General features: G+C 37.4%; 1 protein-coding gene across 1 annotated transcript in view; it reads right to left on the bottom strand.

Annotated features, from left to right (window-relative positions):
* The window catches only part of SEMA3E (semaphorin 3E), a 128333-nt gene extending 113776 nt beyond the window's left edge, over positions 1-14557 (bottom strand). The window contains exon 1 of the mRNA XM_023919012.2: positions 14098-14557. Coding sequence (XP_023774780.2) covers positions 14098-14212 — 115 coding nt within the window. The 5' untranslated portion in view covers positions 14213-14557. The remainder of the gene's footprint in view (positions 1-14097) is intronic.
* Positions 14558-24804: the final 10247 nt, after the last annotated feature.

Raw genomic sequence — 24804 nt, 5'->3', positions numbered from 1 at the left:
CTAAGATAATACAATGTAAATAGAGAATGCTTTTTTGTTATTACTCCTTAAGTAGAATGTGCTCAGATACCCATAGATTGTATTTCGTAGCTTGCTTGTCTACACACTTTTTCAACTGCCAGCCTGATCCTTTTTTTCTTGAAATTTTCATGTTAACAAGTCTTTTGGTAAAAGATTGCCAATACTGATATAGTGGGTTTGATTTAGGGTAGGTGAAGCTCATCTCACTACCTCAGCTACATGGTCTTCTCTTCAGTTCAAATATTTATCTAGTGAGGACTCTTTCAACTTCCAGTCATACAGAACTTATGTGTTGTTTTTTTTTCCAGATGTTCTTTTCCTTTATCATTGTATTGATCTGGGCCACTTCCATCATTCCTTGGCTTCTTGCTTTAATATCTGTGCTACAGAATATCACCAAGACTTCCCTGGGAATAAAAGCATGTCAAAATCCTAGAGGAAAGGACTAGGATAATAATTCTAACCCATCTGAAAGCAAGGAGTAGCACAGAAAATAGCTTCCAAGTACTTCCAAGTGTCTTCAATTACTGTAAAAGACCAAAAAACTTCAAAATAAGGTTTTATTAATTTTAATTCTAATCCTTAAGAACACAGATTTAATTAATTTCATTCATAGCTTTTAATTCATTAAATAAGAAAATACCTTCAGGTTAAATCATGACTGGATATCATGTGGATTTCACAGGGACAGCTACCTGCAGCACAGGAGACTGAAATTTCCATAGGAACTACTGGAAAAGATAATTATGTTGCCACTGCCAAATGACAGTAATTATCTGACTTACCTACAGAATTATCAGTTTGGAAGGACCAAAAAGAGAGGAATGATTTATCACAGTAAACACTGGTTGCCTTGTGATGCAAACAAGTCTCATTTCCTTAGAAAATCAGGTGTTCTGGAGAACTCTGCTAATTGGTGACACAATCCATGTTCACTATGACACAGGAGATCCCACTGACCAATTTTAAATTTTGAGGGAAAAGAGTGAGGAGTAGGACCAGTCTAAAAAACATAAAGTTTTTCCAAGTTTCCTGAAAGTCAGCAGCTAGGAGATAGAAATACTCCATTAGTCCCTTAAAAAAGGAGAACAAAGTCATTAGAAAACAAATACAATTAGCAGGCCAATTAATTGTCAATTAGCACATGCAAACTAACTGGTCCACAAGCCCATGCAGAAATAATCACACCTCTGCTATTTTTGGCCCACCTAGAGACCCAAGTAAGTATTTAATGAATAATAAGAGTTGAAGAAATACTGCTGAAGGTTACATGAGAGGGGATATAGTTGCTGTAAGTGAGACCTCAGTTCCTGGTATCTGCAGTAGGAAAAAATTAGGGATGAGGAAATGTGAATATGACTTTGGAAGAATTAAGTGATTTAATAAAAAATTAAAAAAATTTAAATTTAATAAAAAATTTTAAAAAGCTAGTAATAAAGAAAATAACATCTCAGACTACTTCACTAGAGGAAAGAACAGAAGAAAGACAAGGGACATGTGATATAAGGATATGGGAATGTAGAATATGTCTTTCATTTTCCAAGTTTATCTTCTTTAATGATAGCCTGTTATGAGGCATGTCTTTGTTCATATGCCTTATTGCCAGTGTCACACTACTCAAAGGTATTTCAGTCTCATGAGGTAAAACAATAGGTAGTTGGAAGGAAGTTTTATTCTCCATATAGGTTGTATAATTCTACTGGGAAGCAAATTATGATTTGAGATTATGAGATTCAGCAAGACTTAAATACTAGAGCATTCCAGGAGCTTGCTGAAAATTTTCCATAAAATTTCAAATTAATCCAGATTTCTCAAATCTAATGATTAGCACGTTGTTGGTGATCCAATAAACCCAACAAAAAAAACCTCTCAGTGAAATAAAAGGTTTGGCTTTCCGAAAAAGAAATAGTTTAATTTTAAAAATATTTGGTTTAAAAACAAGTTTCAGGGGTACTATAACTTCTATAAGCATCATATCAGATCTCTGGATTTCACCATCCAAGACTGACACAAGACATCAGTTGGGAGCTGGGAGGTCTTTATTTGTGCTCATCTACACTTTCAGCAGGTGTGAGGTCTTTTTAAGGAGTAAAAATCAGGATGTGTTTAGATGGGGAACTGAGGGGTTAAAAACAAGTCTCGTCCAATCAGCAACATTAAGATAAGGAAGGCTTTAAAATCCAATTATGGAACCTGCTGTACACAATTATGGAATCTACCTCAATACTCTAGTGCTCTCAAACACATTTTTAAGAGTCTGTAAACAATCCTGTAGTGAGTAAGCAGTATCAGCATTGCTAATTCCTGTGAAACCAACTGCAGGACTCCAAGATGCCAACAGAAACACGTTCTCTCCCTGCGCTACTGCAATGTGTTTGCAACCATAATTATGGTGCTCAGGTGGATGCTAACCTCTGCCATCAAAATTAAAATGTCTGGCAAGAGCAGACCTTACAGACTGAGGGACCAAACACTTATAAAACCACTGAGACAAAATTCACACAGAAATAAACACCTGTAGAAACTTACCACCATGTTGTGAACAGCTGGCTGCAGAGGCCAAACCATCCAACAAGGCTGAAGCAGCGCTGCAGTCCTGCATACAATGTATGACTAATTCAGAAAAACTCTGGAGTGCCTTCTCATCATAGGTTAGAAACCTGTTTTCTGCACGTTAATTTATAGGATACACCATTCAAAATCTAAAACATGCTAAGACATGACAAGTTTAACTCTCAAATATTCCCCATGGGTTCTGCAACACTCCCAGGCACTGGTATCAGATATCAGGACATGCCAATATCTCTGTTACCTTTCAACAGTCCCAAGGTAAAGCACTTCTATGCTGCTATCAAATTCACAGCACATTTCAGGAAATGTTTCACAAGAATGTATAAACACTAGTTATTATTATTTTCAAATCTCCATGTTATAAGTTTTTTGTTTTGTTTTACTCTTAAATTAAAACTACAAGGAGTTTTCAGCAGCCCAGACACCTAATTTTACAGCTCAAGGATTTAAGTGCTATTAAACATTAATGCAGTAAATGCAAAACCACAAAAAAAAGCCAAAATTCATTAACCTGATATTATGAAGTAATTTGTTAGATTTCCTAAAAACATAAGGGGATGTTCCATATCAAGAAAATTCCAGAGACCACATATAGCACTTGTAAAATTTATTTCACAATTCTAAATGATATGTACCCAGACATATTACAGTGCTTTATATTATAAAAGCCTCAGAGAAGTATCTTCTGGAAATACCATTTTCCTTATGACAAAGGAGGACAGTAAGTTGTAATTCTCAAGATTTTCCATAAGTGTTTAACCATAGAATAAAATGGAAAGTGAAATTGTACACATAAATCAAAATTTTCAAAGTTTCAAGTTGCTTTGTAATGCCTGGTGTATAAAAACAACTTTTAAAAACAACTAACTGGTAAAACAACTTTTGTCATTATTGATTTTAATAGCTCACACTACAGGGATGGCCTCAAAGAATCTATGGCATAGATTTTGATCTTGCAAACAAACCCCAATTTAACTTTTAATCAAAGAAGCAATTTGTATAATTAAAAGTACACACATAAAGTCAAGTACTTATAGAACCAAAGTCTTAGGATACAGTCCTTAAGGCCACTTTGTGTGCATTGGAAATAACTTACATAGCTTGTATCTAACCTCTAGCAGCTTCTTACCGCTCCTTTGCCAAGGAGCAGCTGAGCTATGGCAGACAGCTGTTAGTGGCTCACCTATTTCAGTATGAAAGCACCTCAGTTTAGCTTAAACTGTTCTGAAAGCTGCTTAACCTAAGCATGTCATGCTTAATCTAAATCAGCATATTGTGTGTGCATGGAAGCAGGTGCAGAGCACATCAGTCATTACTGTGATCCAGAGACAATTGTGTCCAGCAGCTCTGGGAGCAACTTACACTGCTCAGGTTTTGCCATTCCTGCTCAAATGACTACACCTCCATCCTCTACTTCCAGACCATTATTAGATCAAAGACACACTACTTAGGAATAATATCTTATACTTTATCAAGGCAATAGTGCTGCAGCTTGTAAATGCTGCAGTAAGTCATTCTCAGCCAAAAGGTTTTATCCTTGCATGTGTACCATGCTAGACCTATCATCAGACATTCTTCCCAAATCCATCTTATTGCTTTCATTGAAATGTAAGGACTCTGGTTTAAGCTGACAGCTATTCTCCCTCTCAACTCAAGAGAGACAGGAAACAACTCCAGGTGAAACACAGTGACCAAATGGATCACTTCTTTCAGAGAGTAAGGTCAGGAGCAAGGAATATCCTGTCGACTTTGTAGTCACAGAAGTTTATTGGAGGTTTGCTACTCTAATTAGTGAAATAAGCCCTCTGTTCTATTTTTTTATTAATTATTCTGCTTTTTGTAATAATTTTTTCATATGTTTAGCAGCAGAACTTAAGGACAGTATACTGCATTCAGAAGTGTTGTTGGAGAAATGTTGTTGGAGAAACACTACGGTAACTTTGACTTCTAAATGTGAAACATTTTATTTACAAGAATTCAATTCTTCCAGAAATTAAAGAGCCCACTGCAGAGCTTGAGTGTTAAACCACAGAAGCTGGAGTCACTCAACAAGGAATATCAGGGAATCTGTAAAGTGCTTGGGACTGTTTACAGCCTGGTTATGAGCTATAATAAGTGCTGAACCTGCTGAATACTTCAACACCTTCTCGGTAGTGTGTTTGGAAATGACTGCTATCCCAGATGCTTGTGTAACCTGAAAATATGCAGGAGGACATGGCCATGCCTAAGATAAGCAGAGAAGAGAGAATAATGACTTACTGCATGTAAACACAGGCACGTAAAGACAAGACATTTTCCCAGCAACAACGTTAATAAGAACAAGATCTCCAAGACAGCTTATGTCTTTCTGGGCTCCCAGACAGCAAATATTTTCAAGCTTTGCATCATACCATTCTCAATCAACTAAGATGAAATATTTAATATATAAAGGAATGGGTTTATTTTCCTTTACTCCTGGCTTTTACCACACACCCACAGGAGAGCACTTAGCTTAATCATAAATAAAGAGTTGCAGGAGCTCATGGAATTGAGCAACACTTGCTAACCTTTAGCTTTCTGGATGAAAAATGACCTTCAGCGATGACCCCAGTGAACAGTGCTATCTGGAATAGTTTCCTCACATCCAGAAACCTATTATTTTGCTATTATTAAGTTTTAGTAACACTGCTGGGAGAAACCATCTGTTAAAAGAGAAACAAGGTACTAACCCTTAGATATGTGGGGACTGTTGTTTTCTGCAATCAGTTCCAGGCACTTTTCATTCATTCTGTACAATTTCCTTTTACCAGTGTCAGGAAGATCAGAATAAGAAAAGGCTAACATCCTTGTGATGTTTATTGTACATCAACAAATAAAAGATATATTTACAGCTGCATTCACCACTTTACTAGGCCTATTAAACAACTGTGTTGTAAGAAAAAGCTTATAAAGCAAACTTAGCAACAGTAAAAACTCCATTGTTTGACTCCCCACAGAAGCTTCAATTGCTTCACAGTATGAAGTCAGGAATCCTTTAGATGAAAATAAACAGAGAAGTAGAGAATAGACACATTAAGGATGTGAAGAGGAGTTAAATCTTCTTTCACTGAATGCCTATCTTCCAAGCCCTGGTTCCTTGATTTAGAAAATTATTTTTGGGAAAAATAAGAAAAAAAAAGACCTCTCATCATGCTAGAGGGGTCTAGCATGGGTTGAGAATTTCTTATGTTTGTATGTAAATATATTTTTTGGGTTTTTTTAGGATTTAAAAAAACAAAAAAAAAGAGAAGGTAAACTTCAAATGCTGAACAAGCAAATCTCCTAAAACCTGAAATTCTTCATAACTGATGAAGTAAAAATGCTAGCAACATGATTTCACAAGGATCATAACTTTTTTGTATCTATTCCTGCCAAATCACAGTCTGAAGCATACTGTAAATTGCCTGTCATCAAATTCTTACAAATAATGAACATCTTTGCTCAGGCCAAAGAGATATGAAAAGCTGACAGTGACATTTTCGTCTTTCTCCAATTTTTGGCTACAAGACATTTTTTGGTTGAGTTTGAAGGGTTTTTTTATTTTTCATTAATGAAATTTTAGCCTTTAATTTTTTTCTGTATTTTGACATTAAGCATTCACGAAGATCCTTTGAACTATATTGCAACAGATCCCATGAAGCAGACAAGTCTCATGTTTCCCATACAATGTTCCTTGACTAGAAAGTTTCCTTCACAATTAGGACTTTCTGATATGAAAATTTGAATGCTACATGTCTATGCCAAACTAGTCTTTGGCATTTGACCATTAGAAGGTTTCTTTGTGTTGACTTTGTAATGTGCAGAAGCTTACAAAACTAGTTTTTAATCCATTCCTTGATACTGGAGGTCTAAGTACCAGGAGCCAGTCAGTAACAAGCAGGTGAGTTACAGGAAGGGCTATGGCCCTGTGTCTCCATGGAAAAGCAAAGACAACATGATGGAGTATTCCTGGTAAACAGAATTGATTCTGTTCTTGTGCTGTTTATAAGGGAAAAGGTTGGCACTTCCACAGGGCAAATGAAGTTTCAGTCTGAAACACAACGCTGCATTCGGGAACAAATCTTAGATTGTTACATGTAACTGGAAGACTCTTGTTGACTTTTAATATGAGTTGAGCAGATTCTGATTGACAGAAGAGGCAATAAAACACACCAAGTACTCTAGTGAGACAGGGTAGAAAGACATGACATAAACAACTGCCAATTCTCTGCTTTCACCCGAGACTAATAAAAAGTAATTTAAAGACGAGATTCAACTTTTATTTCATCAAAAATTATTTTGCAGCTACATGAGTTATTCGAGTTTTGCAGCTATTGGCTGCACACACAGGCTGGGTGTCATGCCAGGACCAAGATGCTTGGCAGACATCCCTTTGACAACTTTGTGGTTGCAGACCTCCTGTACATACTTGCACAGAAACTGTAAAAGGAACCTTTGACATGTCATTACATTCTGGAGGACCTCCAAATTGCAGGTAAAATAAGAATGAGTAGACTAGGAAAGGAACAAAGATTCGTCACTAAGATTATGTGACTAACAACAGCACAGCTAAAGAGTGTATTTGGATGCTTGACTGTAATGTGCTGCAATTTACAAATATTTTGAAGAGTTCTAGCATCAAAATGCAGCAAAGAACCCCTGAGACAAACCAGAAAAACAACTCCTTGTGACTGTAATAATGTGTCTTAAAATTTTTTTTAAAAAAAACAAACAAAATTTATCTTAAAATACCTTTGCTTGGGTGATTTTTATAGGTATGAAAATTATCACAGAGTAAGAAAAAACTGAATACATAATGATACATTCCTGCTTGATATTGTTTTGAAAGGGAAAAAAAAATAGTCTTTAGACTGCTATAAAACAGTTTGTCAAAGGGATGCAGCATGAGTGAAAGCATATCAATTTATAGCTTAAACTAAGAAGAAAATGCTTAGAGGAGTAGCACACTGAAGTCAGCTTTCAACTGAAGTTATTAACAAGGAGAAATCTCTCTTCTAAAATAAGAATTTGTAACTTTGAGGTTGATCAGAAGAACCAAGATCAAGGGAAAAGTGGAATTTGTCAATGTGAGATAAAAACATTTGTTTTAAAACTGTGCTCTGAGAGAATCATGGTGATTTCCTTTGTTTTAATGCATACAGTAGGCTCAGTAGCTTCAGTTCCTCAAATTGAATTGGTGATGGCAATTTAAATTTTCCACCAATTTAAAGATGGAGTTTATTTTTAAAACTTCTCAAATATTGTTTCTTCAAAATTATTTAAGTTTGTCCTTAACAGGAGTTTGAAATTATGGCTAAAGCATGCTACACATTTTTCATAATGCAATATTTTCATTATTTTTCAACATGTTCTTTCATGTTTAATTCTAAATTCTTAACTGATTTAAATAAATGCCAAACATTAACTAACCAACACAAAACATTTTAAATAGTATACTCAAGAGGGCTTTTTTCCCTGTAAAACAAAGATTGTTATCTTTATCCCTACAGGCTACGAATATCTACAAGAAATGATTATTTTTGTAATTAACACTGTCTGCATGTTATAATTTCATCATATTTGCCCAGCTACATGAAGAAAACCAGAGCAGCAGTTTTAATATTATATAATATTTCCATTGCACACTTTTAGTATATTTATTCATCCAAAGTTTCTCAAAAGGCCTGACACAGATGCTCACCCCTGCACACCATCCTGTAAATCATGTAAATAGCATTAATCTGTTTTCATCTAAGTAAAATATAACGCCTGCTTTCAGTGAAATAATGGTGAGCACGATATCTGATTAAGAGTTTAAAATAGCAGATGGTGTTATCACTTTGAAAGCAGGGAGTTAGCTGCAGAGAAGCAGCAACATGCAGGATATTCTGGTCTTGCACCTTCAGATAGTACTTAGCTCTCAAAAGCAGGAACAGGAAAGTGATTGATGTTCAGCTGCAAACCGTCTGCTCCTTGCATCCCTGGCGGTGGCACTTATCGCTTCAGAGCCCTGCTTCAGCAATCCTTACAGCAGCCTTTGTCAACAAAATGCAGTTATGAAGGGAACTAGCATGAATTCTCTGCCAAAAATTTCCTATCTCAATGAGCAAGTCACTCTGGGATTACTTGTAAGCACTCCTGAACTTCCTTGCAGTCACCCTTTGTGATATGGGTAGATAATAAATCTAAATCTTGCCCTAAATGTTGGTAGACAATCATTTGCCTATCCAGTGGGAGGTGCAAAAGCTCTCCTCTCTGCCTCTTAGGTGGCCTAGAGACGCTTGTGCATCTTTGCCTAAGCTATTTCTAAGCTAACATTGAGTTCTGTGTGGCCTCAAGAATGATAAAACATTACTGGTCACACTTTTTTTCCAAACACTCGTAATTCTGGTAATCAGCCCTTATACCCAAGCACATTTAGATGTAGAGCTATAATAAAGGCCATTAGTTTCTAAACCCTTGGAATTTTACTGCTCTTTAATTCAATGTAAGAAACACAAAAAATTCAATCTGTTCATATAAACACACATTTTATAGATGCATATACATATGAATATGTATATATGTGTGTGTGTGTACACATATATGATATCCTCTATTTTTTTTGTACATAGACTTCCCTGGACTACATATAAGCAAAGACCATAAGTCAGTTCCTTATCCTGGTACAAAGTCAAGGTGATTTATATCTAGCATGAATTTGACATCTTTATTGAATTTGAATTTGTTTTGGTAGGAAAATTGCTCTTTCCTAGTAATTCAAAACCAGTGAAAGCTGTTAAAAGTAGAAAACGTTTTCATGTATGAAATTGAATCAATCATGATTCAGTTCTGGGTTATGAGGCTAGTCATCAATTAGCCATGACTTATGTGGCCAGGTGATTACTAACTGAAAATATTACACTTTTATTAAACATATTTGCCTACTTCAGAAGTCGGAAATGATGGTCTAAATATTCCCTACATATTTGTTACTCGATGTAGTTGTTAGCCCCTGAGTAAATTTTACTGCCCTCTAGCTAGAGATCAGAGTAAGACAACATGGAGAAGCATGGTGAAACTCTTAATCTTAATTACAATAAATTCTAAATTACAAAAGGAAAGTTAAAGTAAGCAGGCCTAAAGTATGGTTCCTGAAAATGGCAATGACATTTTTTTGTTGTAACAAATGTCAGCAGCCCTCCAAGATGATTAGTCAGCCCTAGAAAAACAAAATTCTTCTACATTAAATATTTTATATTACACATTTTACATATTAAAATCTGAATATGAACATGGAGAGTATCAGTTTTTGTCTGCAATATTTAATCTCTCTCTTCCTTAGCAGTATGTTACTATTTGGAATATTTGTGCTTGGAGAATACATTTTTTAACCCAGATGATTTCATTCTAAGTTCAGTCTGCTCCTTCTGCCTGCTGCAGCTTGACTCTGCTGTAGAAAGCTGCAAGCAGTTCCAAGAACAGGTAAAAAAGATGTATTTCAATAGTTAAGGCAGGCACAACTGCTTCTTAACCACACTTTTTCCAGACAAGAGCAGCGTCCAGTGCACAACCTGAGGTCAGGTAATGCCAAAATCCCTCAAGTTTCTCAAGAGAATGTCATGGGTAAAACAGAAAACAGATCACTCAAGACGTGCAGATTGCTGCACGTAACTGCACCAGACCCCATTGCACCAACAGAATTGTACAGACCACCCTAAATGCTCAACATCTCATTTTCATACTGTATTACCTTTGTTCTTGACCATATTTATGAACTAGGAAAAGAAAAAATTCCAAACCAATTAGAAATACAAAGAAAACCATGAATAATGCTTGAATTATACAATTACATCCTTCATGGGCTTTTCAGGCCCACATGCTTCCAGTGTAGCTCTGTTAGGCTTATAAAAATATATTCCTCCTGTCCTCTGGAAACCCAATCCATTTCAATCTGTAATGTAAATAGTTTCTTTTTAACACACAGTATGTGCTGATTTCACCTTAATTATATATTTCCCATTGTGAGAACTCAAACTGTGGGATACTGGGAAAGAATTTAACTAGCAGCCTATAAAGAATAGGACTGAAGCTTGGCTTCCATTAACACCTCATTAGCCAGAGTCTGTACTGTACATAAAATGAGCTAATGACTTTTAAATGAAGTTGTCAACCTATAATTTAATAATGCAGAAATCTATCTCTGTAATATTAAAAAGCTATAACACATTTTTATTTCTACAAATCAACATGAAGTTATTGGAGTACACAGATCTTGGTCATCTTCAACCACTGACCTTCAGTGCAATCATAACACTAATATCACAAGTGGTACTAATTGTAGTATAAATTTTCTAATGGACACAAGATGATGATTTGAGGAAAACACCTTCAAGTTCTGGATATAAACCTATCTCAGCTTACTAAAAATGAAGTCAGAACCATCATCCATAAAGAAATGGCAAAATTCACATTTGAGTTTACTGTGAATAACCATCATCTACCTTAGCAAAAATCACCATAATAGTTTGCATTGACTTGACAGGTTTAACAGTAGTTCATGAATTCAGGAGTTTCATTAATTCCCACTGAAGCAGAGCAAATGGCCATGGAGTCAAACAGGGGTTGCACAATACATCCCTTAATTGGCAGGGGGATTGTGGTATTCCTATCCATCAGGCGACCCCTCTGCAAGGGTTAGGACCTGATCTTGTTGCTGTGGGTTTGGAGACATGTGTGCACTGCAGGTGAAGGTCTGGTTTGCTGTCAGAGCAAAAGGTTCCCATTCACTGTCAGACCACTAACTCACTTTCACCGAGCACCACTTTAGAAGTGACTTAAAGAGATAATTTGTGAATTTATAAAAATGAAAGGAGACTCTCTAATTTGGGCAAGCAAATTACTCTAAGGAAATAAAACTTTAAAATGGACTGTTTTAAAATATCCATCCACAACAAAAAAAATTCTGATGTCCATAACCTCATCACACTCATCACAGAAGCTTTTTCAGTCAGCACTAGCCTATCTTTCAAGGGCCTGAATCCCAATTAGCCACCAACATCTGCAGCTCCAAAGGGAGGCAGTTAGCAGGCCTGCTGCCTTCCATGTTGCAGGGTTTTGTGGTGAAATTTTTATCTGAGGCTGAAGCCGCTCACAGTAAAAATTCACATATATGAGCTTCATCCTCTGTACCACAACAGCAACTCACAGGACAGGCTGAAGCACCTTCATACAGAGGGTGCATGATCACTGCTATAAATAAACATCAACCACCTCTTTGTAACCACCCCACACCTCTCTGGTACCCAGAGCAGCCTTTCTCTGGAGCAAATGCAATTAAGATGAGGGTCCCTCCTACTGTTTGTGTTTGATTAGTGAGGACAGCAGTGACATTTGCTCATTGTCCTCGTGCTTGGTCGCTACATTCCTTTGGCTGGGAGGGCTGCAGTAGCTGTTCCCAGGGTGGCAGGCAGGTATGCCATTTCCAACCCTTGGCTGGGGATATGTGGTCAGGCACTGCCTGACTGCAACACTGCTTGTAAAATCAGTCACATTTCCTAGGTGTGAAAATTGTGATAGGTTATTGTACAAGGTGAAATATAAGATGATGATGTGTGTAACTGTGGTAGGGAATTTATGAGCACAGATCTTTCTGTGTCGTGTAATCTCAGGGAACTGCCATCAGGCAGGTAAGGTTTGGCGCTCTGTGAAAAATGGATGTTTTAAGATCTCTTTGAAGATATCATAATTATGATGTGTTATGGCCAAATTACTGGCTCACTGCTGAAAAGAGAGTATGCACTGAAATGTACACTGGTTCCAACCACTGGAAAGCAATTACTACTACAAGTGAGCAGAGAAGCAGTTAATAGTTACAGCACTACAGTGGGGAGCTTGCCAAAACTTTCAGCTAAGCCAAAGTCCTGAACCAATGTAATACTAGGTCTATTTGTCTCATTTACTGTGCTTTTCTCATCTCCCTTACCCCATCAGAAGCAAACAAATATCAATAATAATTATAACCCTAGCAATTATATCTAGAAATAAACCAGAATTCAAATGCACATTTTCAACAGTAAGACATGTGAAAGGATTATACAATCAGCATTTGGCACTCATTCCTACTGTACTCTGAAACCATAGGTTAAAAGAAAAGCAGTTTATATGTTAAAAGGGGTCATATAATTTATTTCATTCAGAGCAATTAATTGTTTACTTACAAGACAGCTTTCCAGGAAGAATAATTCTTTCTCTGAAACATTTCACTGCCCTATAAAAGCAAACCCCATTTCTTATAGCTTCCTAGCAAGACTTTCAGACCAATTATCCTATTCAGTTTCTCCCTTCCTTATAATTGGCAATTTAGCTTGCTATATAAAACACAATTAAACCTTGTTTAGACTAAAGCTGTATACACACAGAGCTCTAGGTGCTGCTAATTCTTAAATCTTAGCCATTCTTAAAATGTGTATTCTAATGTACTTCATACTGATGCAGCTTAGTTATCACCTGCATAACCATTGGAATGTTCTTGAGTAAACTGAAATTTGTTCATTCTCAACTATGTCAGCAATAAAGCATTTTCTTTTCATATATGCCTAAGAGGTAATATCCAAATCTTGTTGATTGGCCAAATATCATATAAAACAGGTTTATATTGCACAATTGCATTTTTTTCTCCTATTGCACTATCTGTCATACCTAAGTATACAATCTACAAATGTATGTACTGCTGCAGAGAACTGAAATGCCATGGCTATGCACAGGTATTTTTATATATATATATACAGGATTAAACCCAAATCATAGGGAAGAATTTAAATCCCATGCAGTCCAGAACAAAACAGGAACACTGAAGGAGCTAAGGAAGAATGGTTCAGCCATCAAGTCACTGAGAGTTAAATAATTTTAATCAAAAATAAAAGTTATAAGTATTCTACATAAATATGTCAGAAAAATAACATTTTCCTTTGGGTAACTAAGTTAAACAGCAAGCATTGGCAGGTACTCATTTTAATTATAGTGTGATGACACTTGCTAGTTTAGAAAATGAATCATATGGTTGCACAGGAATTCAGTCCTTTTGCCTTAACTATATTTGTAGGCAGATAGAATTCTAAAAGTGAAACAGATATTTAATTGTTCAAGGGTTACATGATGCACATTTATTCATTATTATATGCAATAATTTCAGGTCATCTTCTCCATTTCTTTCCCTCTTATTAAGAGACCTGACAGCCTTTTTACAGCATGGGGAGCAAGAGAGAATGACATGCAAATCTAACACACTTTCAGGCAGAAGAATATTTCAGCAGTCTAAAATCATCACTGCAAGTACCTTAAGTCTTCCAGAATTCAGTAAACTTAATCTAGGATGCAGTTCAGTACAAGGAGACAATTCACAAGCTTTCTGAATAGGAACATTTTACTCTATCAAAGCACCACAATTTTATCCCGATGCAATACATTCAGTGAAATCAATGAATTCACACAGTATAAAGTCTTTAAAATCCTGACACACTGACCTACCTTTATGTGACAGACGTAGCCTTGGTTGTCTCGTATCTGCTGCGTGACATCCCTCCGGTCGCTCTAGTAACAAACCACACAGCGCCAGGATTAGAAGGTCCTGAGCAGATGTCATGCTGCCCAAGATAAATTTCTTGTTCTCTTCACCGAACTGCTGCTGTCTGTTTGTTGTTTTGGTGGGGTGTTTTTAAGGCTCCAACTTGCACTTGTACTTTGCCGGTGCAGTTAGATGTGTGTCTTTGGTCAGTTTGTGGGGTGTCTCTGTGGGAAATTCAGCGTTCATCAGAGCAGCGCACAGCCTCAGCTAGCCATTTGTCAAGCTGTGCAAATGTCATGTAAAAATATTCCCTCCCTAGGACAATTGTTTATAAAGTACGAGGACATTCCAAGGCGTTACTCTGCAGTGTTGTGTCTTGAGCTGTCTTTAGTAACTCTGCCAGTGGATTCAGGAAGAAGCTGTATTTTCAGTCCCTCCTGCAAGGCAATTCATTCAGAGAAGGAGGGACGGGGAAAAAAAAAAAAAAAAAAAACCACAACGGGAAAAAGGAGAAAGCACCCTCCTCCTTGGTGCTCCTCAGAACTCAGCCCCTTGCTCTGACTTGCCAAACAGCTAGTTTTAATTCACCTTTCACCTTTGCTAATTAAAAACAAGAAGTGCCATTCCCTCCTGGAGTTGCAGGATCCACCCAGCGGGAAGCCGGGCTGTCAGGCTGCTGTATTCACTGAGAAAGTTCAGGGAGGCTTTAGGCAATGTACAGGACTGGCTGCTTCTAGGAAGCCTTTTAATCCACGTGCCGTGCCCTGATTCCTCAATTGCTCTGTGGTTTCACGCTGGAAAGCGCCGGGAGAAGGGTCAGAATTCCTCCTGTCCCTCCCTTTCAAAAAGTCATTTCAGCTTTTGTTCCCAGCTCAGTTTTAGAGGAGGATCATCCCTCGCATTAACCATTTAAATACATTATCACTTAGTGTCGTTAAACAGCATGTTCCTAAGTGGATCAGGGTAAAAGATTCTGGTTGTTACACACTTTCTCACTCTAAAGAAAAAGGATCTGCTTTTTACTCCCCACCACCACCCCCCCACCCCCCCTTAATGCCTTAATGTGCTTTCACACAGTACACACAGTAGCTTCTCCCCTTTACATTTTAAGTGTTTTTGAGTCTGGAACCTTAGGTCATCTATATGTGTCAGTAAAACTATTTATCTGACTACATGCATATAGGATTGGGCAGTATTATATATATATATATATATATATATATATATATATATATATATATATATATATAAAAGCCTGATCAAAGCACTGTGATGATTAACAGCATCAGATCTGAAAGTGCCAAGCAGCTACCTCTTACACTGCTAACGAGTACCAGGAAACTTCATCTCTTCTCGCATGTGTGACTTAAAAATATACCCATGGCAAGAACTAGATTTTTATACATCAAAACTACAGATGTCTGGAATACATTAATTACGGAATAAAGTTCTCTGTAATTAAGATCTCATGCATATAATCATTTAGGATTATGCAAGGTGCATCTTAGACATTAACAATTGCACTTTTTTTAATAGGATGAAGCATTGAAGTCATGTTAAATCTTTATACTTCTCATTGTTTTTTATAGAAAAAGAATCAAAAAGAAAGGAAAATGAAAACTAATATATGCATTTGACAATAATGCACTCAAAAAAAATTTGGTAGTCAACCAGAGATAATAATATCTGGAGAGAAAGATTTAATAAGACATGTCTGTATGCCAGCAAACTGAAAAGAACCCAGAACAATAATATAATGAAATGCTAATAAATGTAATAGTAGGATACATGGATGGGAGAAGACAGATCTGTTCAAGAATAAAATATGTGAACTAGTAGGACAGAGGAAAAAACTGCAGCTTTGGTGAAAGGACACAAGTAAATCATCAGAGTGCCCAAGGACTCCTGGAGGCTGCTGTATAATCAGGAGCAGGGAGCAGGTCATGTGTACCTGTTAGTTGTGCAGGAGCAGGTCACGTACACATACCTGGGCTTGCTTTGAATCAGCTGGAAGCTGTGCCAGCAGCAGTTGAACCACGGGAGCAGGAGCTAAATCACACAGCTATTTGCTCCAATTCTTGCACACAATTGCAGGTTGCAGTGGCTTTTATGCTGATGTGCCAGCTGCCTGGCAGTAGCACAGCACGAGTACTTGAGATCTCATCACTGGAGCAGGCAATGCAGGCTCTGCCTCCGGGCACAGGCCTCAGCAAGGATGGGTTTGTATCCACCTGATGGGATTGTTATTGCTGGCCTCTTTCTGTACTACTGAGGCATACAGGTGCTCTGTTTTGGCTGTTAAAGCAGCATGGTCTGCTGCTTGTTAATGTTAGTGCTACTGTTGTGTACTGTTGTGCTACTGTTCTCATTGAAATATTTGCATTTTCCAAATTAAAAATACAAAACAAAACAAAACAAAATGAAAACCACCCCACAAACACACAATTAAGACATTTCTCAAAGACTCATTCTCTGTCATCATAAGCCTAAAAAATGTAAGTGTTTCTGATTCTGAGGTAGTCCAAATGGAATTTTTTCCTTGAAAGACCTTGTGGAAAATTTAATACTTCTTATTTATGATATATGTTTTCACAAAGGATGCAAAAATCCAAATGTGAGCTCACACTATGAAAGCTAAAACCATATTCAGTGAGTAAAGCAAATATTAGTGCAAAATATCAAATCTTGCCTCTCCCTAGAATTCCTCTCCAGGCTGCTATATGTTGTCATTTATTAATTTTCCTGGGCTTCAGATAGCACCTGAGGTGCTCACCAAGACTGAGTAGGTACACTTTGGTTATCCTGAGAGGGTACCAAAGAAGTTACTGTGGCAAATTCAAAACAATTTCCCCAACATTAAAGTTCTGTTTTCATTTTCTAGCTGGGGAACGGGAGCTGGAGGAGGGAAGGCACACGGGAGCTGCTAGAAGCTCTGGGCCTTGTTTTGTATTTAGATAAGATGTAGGGTGCAGCAGGTCTGTTCAAACAAATACACGCACACAAATAAGGGCAATTCCCCCACCAACCTGAGCTTACAAGCACTCACTTGCATTTCTATCCCCCATATCCCAGCCATCACACAACTCCTTGGCTCTCTACAGACACAACGTGACCCAAGGCTGGAGCTCCAGAAGAGTCAGAAATACCCAAACAAGCTGATTTTCATATTTGTGCCCAAGGACAAAGCTTTTGTTGTTTGAAATCTGATTCTCAAGCAGGGTGGGCTGTGTGGGTGCCTCAGGCTCCTTCCCTGCCTGCCGAGGGAAGGGCTGGGGCAAAGGCACAGAAGCTGGAGCTGCTGCTCAATGTTCAGGCTTTGGCTGTCAGCAAGAAATGTGGGAATGGCTGCTGGGCATTGGGAAAGATGCCTGCACTGGAAGGTAACCTAACAGTAGAAAAGGAAAATTCACATATCGGTACATGCAGGAGATAGATTTTTTTCCCCCTAAGTTTTTGTTCTCACAGGGTGAATCCTCTCTTTATAATTCACAAATTGCTGTGTGAGGATTGCAAGCCCTTATACTCTTGCACAACAAGTTTTGTAGCAAAGCAAGTGGTGGAAAGGTACACACAATTTCAACCCAAGAGAAATGTGAGCCCTCAGGCAAGGCAGTCAAGCTCTATACCTCAGCATCTTTTCAATTTAATAGGTACACGGTCTTGCCCCAAGGGGTTAGACTTTTTCCTATACAGTTTCAAACAGTAGGTAGAAGGATGGCAACACAGCTGTTCAGATATTAGGATTCAGTCTTAGATCAGTACAAACACAAAGCCCCAGGTCTGTGGAGCCCTCACATAGTACAGTACAAGGGTCTCTGAAGAGTAAACAAGGTGGGTTTACTCCTTATTTTCTGTTTAATAAGACAAATACAATCGACCTCTGTCAAACCTGAGTTTGTTTCAGTAGTATAATTGCCATTTAAGTAAATGCTGACAGATAAGTAAAAAAAAAATGCCTGAAAACATGCCTGTAAATATAGAGTATTTTAAAATTCAGATGCAAACCCTATATTTGATTGCCAGTGTAGAATCTCTGTAATTACTCTATCCTGAAGAGGAAGATGATGAGTTTTTTTAAAACAGGGATAAAAAAAAGGTTGCTGTGTACATATACAATCCTTATGTACAGTAAAGTCCATTAAAAGAACTACAAATTAATTGTGAGTAGCTATGTGAAGTCTGCAAACCATAGTTTGATTTGCTACAGCTGCTGCAGATCCACAGCAATGGTAATGAAATTGTTGAGCCTGTAAATCTAAGATCTCTAACACAAAATGCTCCTGACATATTGTGTGAACTGGTTTAAGTTTAACCGATAGAGTGAAATGTAAACGTAGGAGCACGACATAAATAAGTAGATCTGCAGCTACTAGTACTAGTAATAAATTCTAAACATTATAACCATAAAGCAAAATGAAATGTTTAGAAAATTTAAAGCTGGGGTGGTCCAAGATTTGCCATAGCCATAACTAGAAACCAGGTTTAAAATTTACAAAACTGCTTTCTTCTTCTGATGACAATACACTGAACCAAAGCAGGAATTCTCTCTTTCTGTCTCTGTCTGGCTATGACTGCAGGTCTGAAGAAGGTGAGCAACCCCAAAAGGAGCTGTGTGGCCTTCACCAAAATTAATGGTATCTGTATTTGCCTTAGTACAATACCTGCAGTAGATCTAGGACACAGGTAATGATATCTCCATTTATTCATTACAAAAAGATTTAAAAGGCACTTAAATGGCAACTTATTTTACAGTGCTTCCTCTGTAAATCTTTTTTATGTCACTGCTTGTCCACTGGGCATTGAAGTTCATATTGACACGTTATCTTTCAAATTCTGTCATACAAAAATTCTTACAACCAATGTAGGATTTGAAGGGAAAATCTGTAATACAAGATGTAAATGTTACCTCTGCCTTATCTCTGCCTTTGAGGTGGGAGTTCATGTCTGCTCTGGTTACAAACTGGACTCCCTCATGTGAGCTGTACTGGGAGAAATGGTTACACCAAACTGTGTGTCATGTACTGCAGCATCCTAACAACCAAACTGATCCCAGTCAACCCATAAAAATTCTGTGGACACATTTGTTAAGTATGCTGACAAGACACAACAAGAAAGTGAAAAAGCTGATCCTACAGGTGAGTAATCACTCAATAATATCTTCTGGAATCTCTCTCAATGAAAAAGGAGCAGCACCACCACTTCAATAACCTCACTGACCACTGACCCTCAGGAGGATATGCTAACTGATAGCAGAAGAATGCTGTCAAATCTTGCTTGTTGCAAAGAAATGCTTGTTGCAAAGGACTTGGTCCTCTGTGGAATTTTCAGACTAGAATTATTTGCTTTACCTTGCTTTTGTCATTGGGAATTGGACCCTAACCCTATAAAACTAGAAGTGTTTGTATGAGATGTCTCCAGGACAGAGATGTGTTATTCCTCTTGTTTTATACACAGTGCATTCTCTTTGATCCAAGATCAAATTTAGCCAATATTCATTAAGCAAAAGAGTTTGACTGAACATGAGCTTTTACTTCAAACTAGCCACAAAATTACATGATAAATTAATTCTCTGGAAGAAGAAAAAGAGTCTCACTCAATTAAATTACATTCCTCATCTCCAGAAGATTGGGGTTTTGACTAGTAAATATAGAAACATACTGTCCTTGGAACATTATTGTTTGCAGTAACGTAATTTCTTTGTGTAATTACAGGTGAATGTCAATGCTGCTTGGGACAGAGATTGGGTATTTTGGCTAACCTATAAAAAATAGAAATAAATATTTATTTCTTCAAATTCAGGCCTCTTAACAGATTTCTTTATAGGCTGGACTGTGTACCAGACATATCAGTGTATCTTATTCCTGAAATCAACTCCATGTGCCTGACTTAGGATTAGTACACGGGTCACAGCAATCTGTATGGTTAGTTATGGATGAAAATCAAATTACTGATTTCTCTAGAGGAATGTATTTTTGATTATATTTTAGCTACTAAATAATTACTGAAGTCTCTCAAAAGGAAAATATAAATGAAACAGTTAGATGTTTGTTGAAGATGAAGAGGAAATATGGCATGACATATTTCCTATCCTGATCACTGACCAGGAAATAAAAATGTAATGGTCAAAAGTCTAATATTAAGTGATTATATCTATCAGATATTTCCTATTAACTCAGAATGAGGGATATATTTTATTAAAGATTAATGATGCCCTTTTTTATACCGAATTATCATTGTGAATACCCTTTTTTTCTCCCTTTACATGATTTTACTCCTGGATCATATCTTCTTCATTATTTAAAAAGGAGACGAAACAACAAACAAATAGCTAGTTAGGAAAGGATGATATTTTAAGGCTTAAAAAGGCACATTTAGTGTCCTCAGTTCTTAGCTATTCATTCCTCTACAGAAGAGTAATAAGTGATTTGGCCATTGTTGGAAACAGGTCTAGACAATATCTTTCTTTCTATGATCAGACGTACAAAATGATAACCAACACATTTTCTATCTGAAGCCTATGACCATCATTTAATGCAATTATCATCTTAAGGTGAAATGAAAAGCACTTGTTAAAAAGTTGACCATTTTGACTACAAATCAGTTGCAGGTTTTAGAGCTACAAATGCATTTTGATGCAGAATATTTAAAAATCAATACCAGTTTTATTGCCCACTAAAAGATTCCACATTCCTATTTGAGCAAGGTGATGACATCATCAGTTCTGGACACAAGTTCTGGGCTACACTTAGTTTGCATTCTTACTCCTAGTAGTGGAAGACATATGCCATGACAGATTCCAAACACAGAGAGCTGGTATGTGCTATGCATTTGCAGCAGTGGGACATAATCTGCTTTCAGGGATGTATTAGATTTCTTGTGACAGCAATGTGGGTCCAAAACCTGAGGGAAAGATGAGGTAAATCTAAAGAAATTATTTTTGCATTTAACAGAGAGTGTGCTTGAAAGTGAGCTGTCTGTATTCAACCTCTGCACACAAAGCAGCTTAGCAGATACGCTCCTGTGTCACAGTGGTTAAAGCATTAATTCTCTCCTTGGCTTAAAGATGTTCCTAGGTTTAGATCCTGCTTTGAATCCCTGTACAGCTGTCAGACAGCTAACACCAGGTGCTGGGATGCTGAAGCACACAAATCCCCAGTGTTTTGCAGCGGTTCCTGGTGAGCAGTGGCTGATCCCACTGCAGCCATGGGGAGCTTTGCGAAGGAGTTCTCAAATCTTTCAGACTGTACAAACCCTCTCCAAGAAAAGAACCCCCAGTGTGGTGAGAACTGAAAAATCCATTTCCCTTGAGGTCTTCTGAAATTCCAGCATTAACTAGATGATAGCTTTCAAAGGAGAAAACCACAAAATCCATTGCTGTGGTTTTTTACCGTATGCACACACCCTGCCTGCACCCACAGTCTGTGTAAGGGAACTTCTGGTTCGACTGATTGACTGCCTTTTGCTGTGTGGTAGCTGAAACAAAAAGATCTGGCTCTACATTCAGAACTTGAGTTACTTGAGTCACTTTTTTTTTACTTTTTTTTTTTTAATCTGTTTTATTATTATCACGAAGAAAGTCTTTATCATTGGATTTTGCTTTTGACATCTGCCTAGACAGATATTTATTTGAACCACCAACACATTCACTTAAAGAAAAAGAGAAAAAAGGAAACAAAAAAAAACCCTGAAACTAAGGGCTTTAATAAATTTTCTTTATTGAAGAGCCAAGAACTTCAGCTTTCAAAAAGTCTCTGGATAGGGTATCAAACAGCATTAAGTAAATCCTTTAAATTACAACCTTGAGGAAGTGAAATAGGAGTCTCAGTCTATTTTACAACAAAATGAATAGTTTATCTCAAGGAAATATGTTGTCTCCCTGATAAGGTTCATTTATATCATTATTAAGCCTGTACAAGTGTTACCCTCTTCTGCTGAGATACTGGCCTCTTCATAGTCATATTACATTGTTCCAGTAGCAAAACCTATGGTTTCAGTCATTAAAATAAATACTCAGAAATCCAGTGCTATAGTTGTTTAGTGAAAGTTGTGAGATGTGAGAACAACATCAACAATCAAATCCTGAGGCTCTGTTGGCTGGTACAGAAATTTCATCTAAACAAATTTCCCCAGTTCAAAAGAACAGTAATGAGATAGAAGCATAAGGAGGAGGTTAGCAATTGTCTGTAAGTGAAAGGCTGTCCTCAGGCAAGGAAGGTTTACTCCCTTTCCACAGCAGAGCTGAATTCAAAGTTAGAGGCTGGAGCTGTGAAATAAGCTCCCAAGGAAATCAAGGACAGCTTCACAGCATCAGGATGACTGAGGCAGCGGACTGGCTGGCTCAGGATGTGGTCAGAGCCGTGTTATTTGAGGCATTTTTAACTAGGCTACCCTGCCCTGCTGGGGAGGTGTACCGGATGATGTATTAGTTGTTTTCCATCCCTGGATGCCATGATCTTATAAATGCTGTGGCTCAGGACCATGTCTCTTTTGAATTTACAAAACCACATTGTATGTAGTGGGCAAGGCAAGGATTGGAGAGTCAATTAATTAGACCAGTACAAGACTATTTTTACAGGGACATAGTACACTGGGTGAAGGCACAGTGAAAACCACATTTCTCTGGTTAATGTCTCTGTAGGGATTCTCTGAATCATAATTTGTTTTTATATGTGACCATCTTCCTGCAAGACCAAAGGGCACAACCTAAAAGGCAAAGTCACCATAGACTGTAGTTTAGTCTGCTATGACTTCCCTAGTCTAACACAAAGCACATGTGTGGTTCTTAAAATAGAAAAGTTAAAGTAGACAAAATCAGGAGGACAGAAGGAAATTATGGCTGCCTGGGGGAATCCCGGATTTACAATGCAGTAAGTTGTACAGTCTGGTGTTGCTGTGCTGGTTGATGCTCAGCATAACTACCATAGTAGTTGCTAAGATAAAGTTTTAAAAATAACAATAATTAAAATATTATTTGTTGAATCATCTGGAATATGGAAGTGCTCTGTAAAATGTGAAACCCTCTCATTTTGGTTCCTGCAGTCTGTGCAGCTCTTATTCCTTCAGTTAAATTTTCCTATGGATTCAGAGCCAAATTATTCATCATCAGAAAGGCCAGAAACAGTATGGCCTCATTCTCTGGTTGTGTAAAATGACTTGATTCAATTTCTATTAATAGGGAGAGCTAAGAACACCAAATATCCTGAAATTATTACTGTTGATGAGAAGTGTGAATATGCTATTAACATTCATTCAAAAACCACTATTTTATGCCTTAAAACAGAATTTTTTGGGGTTGCATCAAGTTAGTAGCAGCATTATTTGTGAAAAATTGAAAACACTATAAATAAAATAAATTTCTTCTGTTCCAGTAATCCAAGGCAACAGATTTCCCCTTCTGACTACAAACAGTTCCACTGATTTTAACAGTGGCATTCTTGTGCTTTAAGTTAATGTTCAGTGATTTGCTGGGTTGGGCTCCAAAATCCTGGGTTTTTTTTAGTACGAGAAAAATAGGAAATTAAACAGAAAAATTTTGTTCACTGTAAAAAGTGTTAGAAAAGAACAATGTATTTCTTAGTTTTAGACCTGCTTATCCTGTTTTGTGAATTTCCCCAAAACAGATGATAATTTCTATGAAACTGATTCCAGATAAAGATCCAAATTTTGCATTTGTACAGTAAAAAAAACAAATGTTCCAAGGTGAAAAACTGAGATGTTAGTTGAGCGGAACCAGTTCCAGAGATGTGAGGGCAAGCAAAGGAAGGCCAGGGGTGGAAATGGGATTGGGAATTATGCCTGCAGTGCTAGGGGAACTGGGGGATGTTTTCTGGCTCCAAGAACCTGTATCCATACAGCATAGGGATAACATGCTATAGAGCAGATTGGTCACATCCACTTATGTCAGCTGTGGATCAGGGGCTTCCCTGGAATCCTGAGGTCCTGAGGTGTGGTTATCATCCTCTGTGTTTTACTAGTTTCAAGCTGTCAAACAGTACCTTGAGGGCAGTCTTACAGTTCACTAGTTTGGCAATTTTATGGAACAAAATTAAGTTTCTGTGATTGTATGTCACCAGGTGAGTTACTTAGTGACTAATCAACACTTACCATAGGTAGTTTCTGGTCCCAAGTTCACAGCATGCTCAAGTTTGAGAAGATTCACCTGTGGCTTCTATTACAATAATGGTTATGAATAAAAAAAGATTGTTATGAAAGGAAAGGAACTAAGCAGTATAACCTGTGGAATTTATACCATGTTTTGACTACACTAACACTTTCCCTGGGGAGAAACAGGATAGTGGCCTCAATGTGCTTCTGTCCAATGAACACTTGTTCTGATCAAGACTATGACTTTGGAGTGAGTTTTCTGATTCACACACCACACCTTGGTTTACATTGCACAGAAGTGGGAGAAGATACAAAGTGGATTCTTTTGGGATGAAACTAAACTGAAAGATTTGTTTGAATACTCACCCAACATGCTGCTGCTGCAGCTGGGCACCAGTCCATGGTATCACACTACAGCTATTCCAACATTAAGTTCCTGGAGTTCATCTAGCATGGATGTCAGGGCTTGTTAATGTTACAAAAACTGATCCCAATGACTGATGGCTCCTGACTGCCAGCAAATTCATATTGAATTCTTGAGTGATTTCAGATACAACTGTTTTCAT

The sequence above is a fragment of the Cyanistes caeruleus genome, chromosome 4 (assembly GCF_971803275.1).
Source record: "Cyanistes caeruleus chromosome 4, bCyaCae1.hap1.1, whole genome shotgun sequence".
Lineage (NCBI taxonomy): Eukaryota > Metazoa > Chordata > Aves > Passeriformes > Paridae > Cyanistes > Cyanistes caeruleus.
The sequence above is the reverse complement of the archived record's forward strand: the minus strand, read 5'-3'. Positions and strand labels throughout refer to the sequence as shown.